This window comes from Bombyx mandarina, chromosome 13 (assembly GCF_030267445.1).
Source record: "Bombyx mandarina strain Sakado chromosome 13, ASM3026744v2".
Classification (NCBI taxonomy): domain Eukaryota; kingdom Metazoa; phylum Arthropoda; class Insecta; order Lepidoptera; family Bombycidae; genus Bombyx; species Bombyx mandarina.
The window spans coordinates 8,193,594-8,207,799 of record NC_143220.1 but is presented as its reverse complement, the minus strand read 5'-3'; the positions used below and the strand labels follow the sequence as shown (position 1 = coordinate 8,207,799).

The following is a 14,206-nucleotide window of genomic DNA, read 5'->3' as shown; positions in this document are numbered from 1 at the left end:
TTAGACTTTAGAACTTAAGGTCTCAAGGTGGGTGGCGGAATTTACGTTGTAGATGTCTAAGAACTCCGGTTACCCTTTAACACCAGGTGGGCCGTGAGTTCGTCCATCCATCTAAGATACAAAAACAAAGACACATAACCCACTTTTTATTTTTCCATCTTCCGTTACTTGATTGGTATCGACCATGTCATCTTCCATAGCGATCACAGCCTTCTTCAAAGCGTAATTCCCGATCCTGCGGACAGAATGGAAAGCAGTCGACGTCGCCCAAAACACGTCATTTTGGATCCTACCGATCCACTAACGGTGCTTTTAGGTACCTCAAGCACCGGTCATCGTTCTCGACGAAGGGCTCGACGAGTAAATTAACCCACAGACACAGCCCACTGAGTTTCGCGGAGGTTTCTTAGTGGGTCGCGTTTCCGATCCGGTGGTAGATTCTGCGAAGCACGGCTCTTGCTAGGGTTCGTGTTAGCAACGTCATCAGGTTTGAGCCCCGTGAGCTCACCTGCTAGTTAAGGTTCCGCTGAAATAGCCTGTCTAGGCTACCAGCTTAGGTAGGAAAAAAAAAACAAAGCGTATTCGTACTAGAAACGATATAATATATCAACCAAATATTATTTGTGTAGGTGTTTAATTTTAGCTGATATACCGACTATTTATTCATTATAGGAAGTTCAAATTCCGAAATGCCAATATTGACAAATTTCAAAACATTTAATCCGATAGACAAAACTGCAACATGTTACTTTAGGACAAATTATTATTTTTCATATAAAACCACTACAAAAAAAAAATACAAAATGAAGCTCAAATGAATAGATATTAAAATATTCATCCTCAACCGCCACACCATGTCTTCACTGGCAGGTTTTTTCAAGGTTATATCAGGTAGAAATCTCGTCAGAAGAGTACAAGGAGCCTTCAGCGGCTTCGGTGGTCATGTCAGGAGTTATTCAGATACGACCAAAAGTGATTCTAATTCTAAACAGGTTATGGTTAGTGTCATTTATAAATTAATTTTCAAAGCCTCATCATATCAATTTACCACATGATCATGACATTTTGTTTTTAAATACTTTATAAGAATAGATTGGAGATAATTAGTCATTATGGCAATCAATTTCACATCAGAACAGAGAAAAACTAATTGTCATAGACATTAAAATACTATGGTGTACATTGTTTCATAATTCATCTTTTCGTTCTAATTGTGTAGTATGAAAGGGCGACACGGTTGGGATACCTCCAATAGCTTTAGGTTGCATTTTTATCATTACCATCGGAATATGACCACGGTCTTATAAGCCCCCTATAAGTTTAAACGCAACGACCTACTGTGCTGAGGATCCAGCTTCACGGAACTATCAGGTTCTTCGTCTACTCAACAAATCTCTCGCGATCGTCACCCAAAAATAATCAGTGGCAGTGGTTGTGTTCTACGATCTATGTGCTACTTCAGTAATTTTCCTGGCTGCATCATTAGCAATGGTTACCTGCGAACCTCCTTATTTTAGTATCCTTATATTCAAAAAATTGTTTACCTTAATTTACTAGCATGATGTCGGATGCGTTTACTAGTAATAACTAGTAAAGTTGCTAGCAGATGTAGATAAATAAGAACCCGTATCGTTGTCACCAATCATCCTATTATCCCTATACAAGAAACGTGCATTCTAGTGAGTACTTTTTGATAGCACCCGAGCCCACGCGCTATTTGGTGGTAATTGGTGACTGGGCCATCCAAAATTGTACACTCTACTTACATCAGAACTACCTAGTTTTGTAATAAGGCGAGACCCTTAGGACTGCAACCGCAATATACGCAGGAAGATAGTAATCATCCACACAGACTTACAATACATCATACGACCAGTAATGGATGAAAGTTATTGGCATGTTTTTTTTATTGCTTAGATGAATGGATGAGCTCACTGCCCAACGGTGTTAAGTGATTACTGGAGCCCATAGACATTTACAACGTAAGAGCGCTACTCACCTTGAGATATAAGTTCTAAGGTCTCAATGTAGTTACAACGGCTGCCCCACCCGTCAAACCGAAACACATTACTGCAGAAATAGGCGGAGTGGTGTTACGTACCCGTGCGAACCCACAAGAATTTCTACCACCAGTAATATAGACATAGTATATTATAGGCTTAGAAGTCATGTTTCATCTGTTTTTTGCATTTCTTTAAGGTACAAGGTGAAAATGAAGAACCGGTGAGGGTGCGTCGCGCTCGCCCGTCGGACGTGCCTCGGGTAATTCGATTTGTCCGTGAACATGTCCGACAAACCTGGCCAGAGGTATCAGCTCCTCCAGGATCAAATCTGGTTTTGTGCGATTTCTTGGCTAGGGCGTTGGCTCAAGGTTAGCATGTGAATGTGCCATTTCATTGTAATGAATTTCTTACAAAGAGCCTTTTTCAATCAACTCTTTTACAAGAAGCGACGCGCGGTTTTCTTCACGTCAAATTTGTTAATTGAAGGGTCTTCCACGTAAACTAAGAAAAATAATCTAACGACACCGGGGTCAACCACCTTGTATCTTGCGGGACGCCTGCTCTGACTTTTAACATGACCTTTGACTGACTCGGCGGTACAGTAGTTAGCGCTCCTGCCTGTTGTGCCGAGGGTCTTGGGTTCGATTCCCACGAGAAAACAATCCTGTTTATCACAAATTTCCAATGGAGAAAACGTTAGGATTATTTTCTCTTTGTCTAAGTTATTATTATTTATAGGCATATGTATATAAACGCATTTATGTATGTCACTCTCTAGCACCCATAAGACAAGGAATCCTAACTTAGGATCGGATGACCATGCGTGGTTTATTACCAGTAATTATTTAATTATTATTTAACCTTAGTTTATGAATTGTGATCTAATCATGATTGTGATAATATAGCCTTCTGGAAACGCATTCACGTTCATTATAACAAATATCTGTTTAATTTTGTAAATTTCCGTCGCTTCCGTTGCTTTGTGAACTTTATAAAAAGGATCCAATGGTGAAGACAAATCGAACATCACTCTTGTCAATTGACAGGCCATTCAATGTTAGCCGAAAAGCAAGAAATCAGGAGGGGCTGGTCCCAAATCCGAGGTCTCGCTTTGGGTATATCAGTCTGTCCGTGGGACGCGACGATGCTGGAGAAGTGGGCTCGCTGCGTGAGCTGCACCAAATCGAGGAGGATGATATATCTGACGGCGCATTGCTTGAGAGCCCCGGCATTGTATGAGAAATATAAAGTTCAGAACATATTACAGGTTAGTATTTTGTGGTCGTGCTTACGTTACTTAGATTAAATAGATGAGCATATAATGGTGAAGAAAATGTATGACAATATTGAACTCAAGATGATCAGTTAGACTAAATAACTGATACTGACACCGAATTTAAAAAAATTAGAACGAATTCTATAATATTATTGATTTTAAATACTGCTTTTTAATTTATTATTAAAGCGTAGACAGGCGCATGTAGGTACCTATGAGGTTTTACACATCAGAATCTGAAGGCCGTCTTTCAGACATATATAGTATAACAGCTTTTCCAACCTTCAAACTGGTAAATACCTATACAAATTATAACTTTTGTAGCCTTTATTCTTATAATACGATGCTATTCCTTCGTCGTGGAAGTAAATAGTGAACATGAGTTAAGGACGTATTTTCAATAGGATACCGGGATTTGAGCATCGGTACGGTCGCGTCGCTCGATACGATTATTTACTGATCGTCTTATCCTTAAGGTCATGAGGCCTTCATCATTCGAACAATTATTCATTCGCGAAGCAGCTGTCCTCGAGTTGTTAGGTCTCCTTTGAAGGCGCTCAGGCAGCTGTTAGCAAATCCCACCTCCCTGGCAGAGCCTTTGTTCGCTTGCCTCGCTCCACCACCACCGTCACCATCACCACCATACTGCCCTGGTGAAGCTGGAGAGGCCTACGGGCCACCTCCTCATTAAAGCAAAAAAAACAATCGACCAATCATATCCTCCATTGAAATAATCACAGGTGTACCTCATCGTTCCCAAGAACAGTCTGAAGAGTGCAGACATTGTTCAAGTACTGGCCAAGAGCGCGATACAAAGAGGCCGAGACGTCGGCTTTCCTCTACTGCGTTTTGATGTCAACGACGTTAGCATGTTGGTATTGGTCATTTGTTTGGTAACTAATGTTAAATTATTAGAGTAGGTAAGCCTGGATATAACAAACGGCACAATGGTGGTTTATCGCCAAGAGCTTTTATTTAAATTAATTTAGGGTACGTCTGGGGTATGTCTAGGGTATGTCTGATGAACAGAACTATTTCGATAATTCCAAATGTGCGAAGACCATCTAGTTTATGTGGTAAGGGACTAAGTATTGAAGTTTACAGACACCACAAGACGGCTATCCGCAGGCATCTCATTACCTTTTATCGCATATATGGTTGAACAAGCTCAGAGGCCAACCTAGTTTTAAGTGATTATTAAAATAGACACAAGCCTCGAAACGAGAAGCAGTCCAGGTCTCAAACCTTTCAAACCCAAAACGCATAACTGCTTCGCGGCAGGGTGGTGACCTCAGAACACGCCTTAACCTCAATGCTTAAGCTAGAAAGTATTGTAAAGAAAGTCGGGTAGTAAAATATCATGCAAATACTTCTGCAATGAATGATGGAGAAGTATGTAGAATAATAGTAGCTCCAGAATGCAACACCGCCATACATTGTTGACCGAGTAGCATCCGTAAATTAAAATAATATTATTATAATGTCGTTTGGCTTCACTTGAAGTAAAATTTATTGAATCATTTTAACTGGATCTGTAAAGGGCAATCAGTGTAAAAAACTAGTTTTTTGGACTTAATCTACTTTCAGAGCGAAAACGCTAGAAGAACTCCAGTTCAAGAAAGAATGGCAGTTTTCATACGATGCTAATGTTTTGAAAGAGAATCCGCAATCTTCAGCAATCATTGACAATAATCCTAAAGATGCAGAAGCTAGCCTTGAAGGGAATTTCGTGGCTGTTTATACAGCTTCAACAGAAGCCGCTAAAAAAACGAATTAAATTTGTGTGGCGGTTGCAGAATAAAATTACATAAAATTAAGTTTTTTATTCCAATTGTTCGTTTGCATAAACACGCCTTTATCCCGGTGGTATCTGTGCATCTCGGTCAAGGATTTGCAAAGTTCGAGGGTGGAAAATTTTAGTTTTTTGTTTTTCTGACAACGATATTTTATTTTTGCACGAGTAAAATGTCTGTCTGTTCCCAAACACAGCATTGTTGCTCAACACAAATAGACAAGAACCGTGCGGACTGCGGACCTGCAACTTGCATACCACCAGCCCAAATGAAAATGTTCAAGCTTCCATTGAAATTTTTGAAATTCTTCTAGATCACGAATAAATCGGTGATCTAAAATATTGCCAAATATTCTTTGTTTTGTCATAAGTCAAGGTCGTTGTCTATTGAATATAAAATCTGAAATATAAACAGCACGATCGAAGCTATTTCACGAAACGACAATTTTCGCAATAACCGACATTGTTGGTCTTGTAGACCACTAGCCTTTAATCATAGTTTTACTCGCGTTACTGTAGAATCACTCAAGCATAGTTCTTTTTACAGCTAGAAAGATATCCTGTGTCCTTTTTTGTGTCTGTGACATCGTGTATGCAAGATTATATGATGATCAGTAGTGTAGTACGTGAAAGCCTAACCAATGAACAAACTTACGTTCGCATTTAATATATAATACTAGCTGACCCGGCAAACCTTGTTTTGCCATATATAAGATTTCTAGGGAATTTATGGTGTAGAAAAAAAAACTAACTTATTGTAACTTAGTGTAAAGATGTGGTAAATGAATGAAAGAGATATTTAGTGCTGTGAACGATGAGGGACTATATAATAAAAATAACAAAATCTCATTCAACCACATAATACCTGATTATAAAAAAAAAACGTCCAAATAAAAAAAAAATGTTAGGGGTGGACAACCCTAATCACTTAGAGGTATGAAAAATAGATAGTAGCCGATTCTCAGGCTTACTGAATATGCATAAAAAAATTCATGAGAATCGGTCAAGCGGTTTCGGAGGAGTATGGGAACGAACATTGTGACACGAGAATTTTATATATTAGATTTAGGTTTATTCGATTTATTATTTAGTCGTAACTCATTTTGAAATTATATGCGCTATGCTCTATGCTATCCTATACGGAATATTACAATTACATATAATGTATTCAATAAATTAGATAAACATAGTTAAATTTAATGATTCTCCCAAGAGTAGGAACCTAACCTGATTTGTTGTCCCCAACAAAATTAGTTATGCTGGTCGCTAATCAATGTTGACAAATCTATGACACAACCACTCGAAGGTTGAGAAGGCTGACAGAAAGCGCACTTTACTATTGTAAAGTTATTTGTGAGAAATCATTAAAGACGTGACCTAACTGGCCGCGACGTAGTTACAGGAGAACGTTCTGATTTAATTTCATGTACAATGAAATTAGTATGAAATTTCAATTGATTAATTTTGAGGAAACGATTGCAAAATATTTTACAATCATCACGTCAAAACACTTTGAATTTCATTATTTCTGTCACCACTCTACACTTTACTAATTCTGACGACGGCTTGTACTTAGTCCAACCGTCAGCTGCGTGCGTCTTGATCAAGATGTTGCAGTTACTAGGTAGCTTAGCAATATACCTACATATTTCAAAAATGTCACACATGACAGTTACAGGGCTGCTGTACCGTCTATATCAATACATTTATGTAAAAAAAGGATTACATCAATTGGTTTAACAAAACAAATTTTGTTTTTTGCATGAAAGTGTACAATCACAATATACACATTACAGAATTTACTATTTGATACGCGGGTTCCCATTATTTCTCCGCCTATTTCTGCCGTGAAGCAGCAATGCGTTTCGGTTTCAAGGGCGGAGCAGCCGTAGTTATGAATGGTCATGGCCTAACGGATAAGACATCTGGTGCATACATATCTAGCGATGCACCGGTGTTGGAATCCCGCAGGCGGGCACTAACTTTTCTAATGAAATACGTACTTAACTTCACGATTGACTTCCACGGTGAAGGAATAACATCGTGTAATAAAAATCAAACCCGCAAATAATTTGCGTAAGCTCGTATACGGCCGTAGCCTACTGCCATCACAACGTAATGAAGCTTTTCAAGTTGAACTACTACTGTTACCCCCGCTTCATTTGTAGTGCTTGTAACTATCCTCCGCCTACCGAATCCTTTACTTATTTCTTGCGTCGAGTACGTACCGGTAAGCAGTGTGTGACCACCTATATTGGTACTACGGTCTCACCTTTTCCTGTCGTATTTAAATGAGTAAGTACAATTCTATAATGGACACTGAGCCCATGTCGCATTGTCATAAAACAAATGTAACCTTTTGTTGCGTTATTTGTGAACCTGCGATGCTGAGTGTACATAATTGAAGTCAAATTAAGAGTCAAGAACTCACTTGGATTCTTAAATAAACGGGCACAAAGATCCCGGTTTGGTGCGACTATTGATTCTGTGCCTTATCATTAATTGGTTTATTTTGCACAATATATTTTTTTTATATCTTGGATGTTTGGACGAACTCACGGCCCACCTGGTGTTAAGTGGTAACCGGAGCAGATAGACATCTACAAAGTAAATGCCCACCTCGAGGCATGAGTTGTAAAGTCTCAGTTTTGACAGTACAACGGCTGCCTCACCCTTTAAACCGAAACGCATTACTGTTTCACGGCAGAAATAGGCAGGGCGGTGGTACATACCCGTGCGAACTCACAAGACATCCTACCACCAGTAATTAGGCAAATTATATTTTTTGCGGGTTTAGTTTTTATTAGACGATGTTATTACTTCACCGGGGAAGTCAACCATGAACATTTACTAAGTACGTATTTTATTAGAAAAATTGGTACCCGCCTGCGGGATTCGAAGACCGTTGCATCGTTCGACACGAATTCACCAGGCGTCTTATCCTTTAGGCCATGACGACTTTAATTAACACCAATAGATTATATTCTCTTTAGTGTCCGCGCGTCGTTACCATTAAATGATTTTGCGTTTTTTCTTGTCAATTAAAACAATTCAATTTTATATTATCTATCCAAACCTAATCCATCGTCAGCCGTCGCAACGACAATCTCCGGGTTGGCTTCCCCTGCGTGTAGGATGGCAAGGAGTCTTACGTTATGCAATAAACGTGTCAACTTGCCGCCGCTTGCCTCAGCTGAATCCTGTGTTATCCAAGGCTTGGAGTGTGTGGGGTTATTCAGAGAGAGGGATTTTTAGTCAACTCAAACACATAAACATTATGCTCTGTATGCATAGTGCCTACAAAAAATGACTAAGTATCAAACACAAACATCCATCGGTGTGTCACCAGAACATAAATTACTAATCTTGTAAGTTTCTAGTCTTACTCTAGTCTATCTATATAACTAGTCAGGTCATAAGTATTGTCACACAGTAAAAACTTTTCTTTTAGAATGGTGGCCACAAAAAAGTTTGTTGAATTTGAATTTCGAATTGTTCATGAAAATAAAAATGTATACTTTTAGAATTTTACTCATTTTTAAATATGGTGTGGACGCTTATAGAAGACCGTGTTGCAGTTATTGCGTTGCATCGTTGCGGTTACGCGCCAATTCAAATTTTTAACATACTGAAAAATTTGAATATAACCAAAAGATTCGTTTATCGTACCATCAAACGATACAATGAAGACTCTAGTGTAGATGACAGGTCAAGAAGTGGTCGCCCTCGGTCTGTTAGGACTCCAGCAGTGATAAAAGCTGTGAAGGCGCGAATTCAAAGAAATCCCAAACGTAAGCAGAAACTGTTGGCCCTTCAGATGGGGTTAAGCAGAACCACGGTGAAAAGGGTGTTAAATGAAGACTTAGGGCTTCGGGCATATCGAAGAAAAACAGGACATCGTTTGAATGCTCGTCTAATGGACCTGAGACTGAAGAGATGCCGCGCTTTGTTGAAGCGGTACCCGGGAAAAAAATATCGGGAAATTCTTTTTTCGGATAAAAAATTTTTACCGTAGAAGAGAGCTACAACAAACAAAATGATAAAGTGTACGCACACAGTAGTGAAGAAGCGAGCAACCGTATTCCGCGTGTCCAACGAGGTCATTTTCCATCCTCGCTCATGGTATGGTTGGGAGTTTATTATTGGGGCTTAACAGAGGTACATTTTTGTGAGAAAGGTGTAAAAACGAATGCAGTTGTGTATCAAAATACAGTCCTGACGAACCTTGTGGAACCTGTTTCTCATACCATGTTCAATAATAGGCACTGGGTATTCCAACAAGATTCGGCGCCAGCTCATAGAGCGAAGAGCACACAAGACTGGCTGGCGGCGCGTGAAATCGTCTTCATCCGGCACGAAGACTGGCCCTCCTCCAGTCCAGATTTGAATCCGTTAGATTACAAGATATGGCAACACTTGGAGCAAAAGGCGTGCTCAAAACCTCATCCCAATTTGGAGTCACTCAAGACATACTTGATTAAGGCAGCCGCCGATATTGACATGGACCTCGTTCGTACTGCGATAGACGACTGGCCGCGCAGATTGAAGGCCTGTATTCAAAATCACGGAGGTCATTTTGAATAAACTTTAGTGTCATAAGAATCTATGTTTTGTTAAGTTCATTTTGGTATATGAATGGTTACATAATGAATAAACTTATTTCAATTATTTTACATTAAACATGTGACAGAATTTATGACCTGACTAGGTATATAAAAATGAATTGCTGTTCGTTAGTCTCGCTAAAACTCGAGAACGGCTGGACCGATATAGCTAATTTTGGTCTTGAATTATTTGTGGAAGTCCAGAGAAGGTTTAAAAGGTAGGTATGAAACTGTTCGGAATTAAATAAAAATAATAATAAATTCATAAATTTCTTACACTAAGCATGCCCTAATAAGTCTTTTGGTACTATTATTTTTATTCATTTATTAGATTGTTTGTATATACATTATTATAGAATAAAACGTGTATAAAATTTAAATCAAAACAAATTTAGCAAAGAATAAAAATAACAATTTTGTTTTTCCTTTAATGTGTCCCCCAAAAGTTTAGGTCTTTTATTTATCGATTGAGGCACTACGAAGTCTGCCGGGTCAGCTAGTACTATATATTTATCACTACGGAATGTTCCGCATTCCTGAATATCTCTTACAACGAAAGAAACACACCCTAATTTTGATTATTACAAATAGGTATTTAATTTTTATATGAACTAGCCCTTAAATTAATAGTTTTAAATTCAATCACTCCACTCAGTCTTTGACAAAGACACCAAAGTCTTGCCGAAACGGTCACGGATTGACGCCTTCACAAACACTGTTGTGTAAAAGGTTTAATTTAAACAAATGTAGAATCGACGCTCGTACACTAGGGTACGTTGTGAAAGACCAGTACAGTTGCGATTCCGAGTTATATAAAACAGAAAACATTAATTTTTGTCTCGAGTCGAACGATTGCCGCTAAGATGACTGCACTTTTTGTTGATTGTCGCAAGGTAAGGAATGTTTCAATTTAAAATAACAACCGTTTATTTTAATTAATTTTTTTCTAGATTGAAAATGATTAGTGCTTGTATTTATATTTTAATCTTTCGTATAATTCATCTATGAAATGATATTCTTTTTTGTGTTTTATTTTTGACTGACTCGAATTTTATTTTAGTTTTTTTCCCATTTCTTGGCCCGCACCAATGATGTTATAGTAAAAAGACTTTTTACTATAACATCATTGGCCCGCACGGTTTGTGCGTCAGCCATGCAAAAAGGTTAGGAAGTGTGTTAATGGTTTTTTTTAGATTGGAAATTGGAACGGAACTTGTAAAAGGATCAGGTAAATTTAGTATATAAGTCAAATTTTGAATTTCAGTGAGAATTTGAATTTCATAAGTTTTGAATAAAAAAAATTCAGTAACTTGGAACACAATTTTGACTATAATAGTATAGCCTAGTTTTATTAAAGAATTAACTCACGCAACAAATGTTGTCCGGACAAAATTTCAATATATTTTTGTATGTGAACGATTTGTGAATTTTCTTTTTTCCGGACAATATTTGCAAATTTAAATTGGTACCTATTTAAGACATCATTGCGTATGTTTAGCCAAATTAGTCCAGCCGCTTTCAATTGATGTGCTTTACAACATGTTTTTATTCATTATAGTTTGAATATATCAACTAATCTATGCCAATATACCTATTAGGTATATCTCAATGCAAGCATCACCCACAATAACATTAACATGAACAATAAAACAATAATAATATTATACTATAATAGGAAGCATGGCGTAATGTAGTTAATATTGATTTAAAACAAAAACACATTAACATAACAATATTTGAAAGCGGCGCTTATTATTTAAAAAAATATTTTTCAGTACAAACATGGCTTTAAAATTGATGTCCGTTACGTTGGGCATCCTGCAGTTGACTGCGGCGCTGCCAACAATACTGCAAGACCTGGAAATGGCTGATGACACTATGTCAATAGGATCGTACATACGAGAAGCTAGGGCCGCCCCGGTAAGTTCAGTACATAATAATATATGAGTACAGAAATTCAAAAGTTTCGAACAAACAGGTGAAGTTATGCGTCACCAGAATCCACGAAGACAATGTCCCAATTTCGTTATTAAAGTCAAAAGTTGTTTAGTATTTTCGTGATATGACTTATACGATTTTTTTATTGTTATAACGTTGGCAGAGCCCAAAGAGGTCGTAGCATAAATTCAACTACCAACTTAGAGAAATTAGGATAAAGATTCAATTGAATTGTAAAAGGCATCGATAAGCAGGAGCTTGTCTATGCCGCTCTTATTGTTATTGTACCTACATGAGCGACACTGATCACTCGTCATCAGGTGGACCGTAAACTCGTATGTACATAAGAAAAGAAATTATCTGTTCTACCGCTCATATTGGAATTGACGACTGCTTCGTCGCATTTAAGACCTGGTCCAGAAAGGGTGAATTCGCCGCGAAATGTTTCGAACTAAAAAATTCGCGCGTCAGTAAGATACTAGGTACCAATACATCGCGTCCATAAGCAACGCGCGAATTCAAAATACGCGCGTAAATCGCGTGCACTACGCTAGACTCGACTCGGGCGTGATTCGCGCGTAATGCGCGCGAGTCGAGATGCTCATAGACACAGTTTACTGAGTTTGGGAGGTGTTTCCCAAGCGCTATGACATGTCCTTCTTCAAACTAGGCTTGTGGAGAGTACTTAACGGCTTGGCTCTGCTCCTGGCATTGCAGAAGTCTATCGGCGACGGTAACCACTCAGGTCAGGTGGGCCGTTTGCTCGTATACCTACTAGGGCAATAAAAAAAAAGAGCTTCTCACCGGATCTTCTTATTATGATTCCGATCCGGTGGTAGATTCTGTGTGTCCTTACTAGAGCTAGTGTTGGCAATTTCTCTTAAGTTGAGCTCGTAAGCTTACCTACACTTCCACGTGTAGCTGGAATAGGCTATCCATGAATAGCCATAAGCTTTACCGCAGTAATGGACTAATAATAAATGGTGGTCTCATGCGGGCTTCGGTACAATCCGCCACATCACTGCAGTAATGAAGTTTTGAATGAGAACATTGTTTAATTTTTGTATGAACGCAAATATTCCATCATGTTCTTTATTTTCTAGCCAGAAAACTTTCACAGATCATATGAGAATGAAGGTGATGGTGAAATAGGGTATTCGAGAAAGAAGTCTGGTGGTGGTAAGAAAGGCTACCAGCATTTCAACTCATACCACAAGAAGGCAGGCGATAACTACGAATTCGAGAAGCAGGACTCATTCGGTCACGACGACGAGGGTCAAGCGGGGGCTCACAGCCACAACCATGAGACAAAAGGTGAAGAAAGATCAGCGAAATTCATAAAGAGACCTAGAAAATTTCTTAAAAGGCTTTTCAAGTGGTTTGGAAAATAACTTATTGAGTTAATGGGAAACATCAAACTTCAAAAACGTGTATACTTATCATTTTGTTGTTTTACTATCACATGAATAGAATAAATAACATTACATATGCACAGTACCTGAATATAATATACATAAATATTGTATTATGTTATGTTCTTAATAAAATAAATTCAACTGAACGATTTGTTTTTGTTCAGCTCAGAAATATCGGGAACCTGAGGCTGAAGACGTCGGTGACGACGAGGAGAAGAGACCAGCCGAAACAAACAAGGGGAGACATCATGAAGAGCTAAAGTAAGTTTCACACAGTGCGGGTATGATAGTGATCCACCTCTGCAAGTGAACATGGGTGACAGTCGATTTAATTAATTCATTTACGTTATTCATGAAAACTTTATCCTAATGAAATACGTACGATTGACTTCCACGGTGAAGGAATAACATCGTGTAATAAAAATCAAACCCGCAACATTATAATTTGCGTAATTACTGGTGGTAAGACCTCTAGTGAGTCCGCGCCGGTAGGTACCACTGTCCTACCTATTTCTGCCGTGAAGCAGTAATGCGTTTCAGTTTAAGAATCAGAATAAATGAAAAATTCATATAATTTGTCAGATAGGTTCTCTCAATCAGTATTTTAAAGATAGAAACAAATAAACATACAAAAGTGACAAATTTGAATATGTTTGTTTTGTTATATTAACCTAGTACTTACTGTCACATTCCGAATAGTTATAACGTAGACTTTCAGTTCTTGTAATGCAAAAAAGTTTAAATTTAGAATATATTTTTGTTTAAGAGAGGGCGCTAGCGATGGCAACGGCGGCACAGAATCTTTCGGTCATGATCCCAATGACTACATACTTCCTGAAAAATATACGTACGGAAGCGGAGAGGAATATAATTTTTAGATTATAGAGATACTTCAGACTGATAGCGCTTAGGTACTGAATATGTAATAATTCTGTTTTGTATGAAACATGCTTTTCAATCGCCATCTTTTGCAACGTGATGGATAGGAATTGATTTTTGTTATAAATAAAGAAATGAATGAGAGTTTTTGTATGTCATTATTAATGTAAAAATGTACCTATTTAACTATTTTTAAAATTCAAGTTTAATTTAATTTGTACCTGCATAATACTTTAACAAAATAGTGTAATAGTGAAATTGTTTTTTCATTACATTATTGGAAATATAATTTTTAAAAA

The 14,206-nt window shown here is 37.9% G+C and overlaps 2 protein-coding genes and 1 long non-coding RNA gene across 3 annotated transcripts in view; 2 read left to right on the top strand and 1 right to left on the bottom strand.

Moving 5' to 3' along the window:
* The window catches only part of LOC149501623 (uncharacterized), a 188,587-nt gene that overhangs the window by 156,621 nt on the left and 17,760 nt on the right, over nt 1-14,206 (bottom strand). The gene's annotated exons all lie outside the window — the stretch shown is intronic.
* On the top strand, nt 697-5,056 carry LOC114249982 (uncharacterized). Its single transcript, XM_028183718.2, has 5 exons — nt 697-998; nt 2,200-2,371; nt 3,050-3,270; nt 4,020-4,150; nt 4,867-5,056. Exons 1-5 carry the CDS (start codon nt 855-857, stop codon nt 5,054-5,056), a joined length of 858 nt encoding a protein of 285 aa, XP_028039519.2. The 5' UTR covers nt 697-854.
* On the top strand, nt 11,458-13,906 carry LOC114250012 (uncharacterized). Its single transcript, XM_028183754.2, has 4 exons — nt 11,458-11,595; nt 12,717-12,927; nt 13,193-13,289; nt 13,795-13,906. Exons 1-4 carry the CDS (start codon nt 11,458-11,460, stop codon nt 13,904-13,906), a joined length of 558 nt encoding a protein of 185 aa, XP_028039555.1.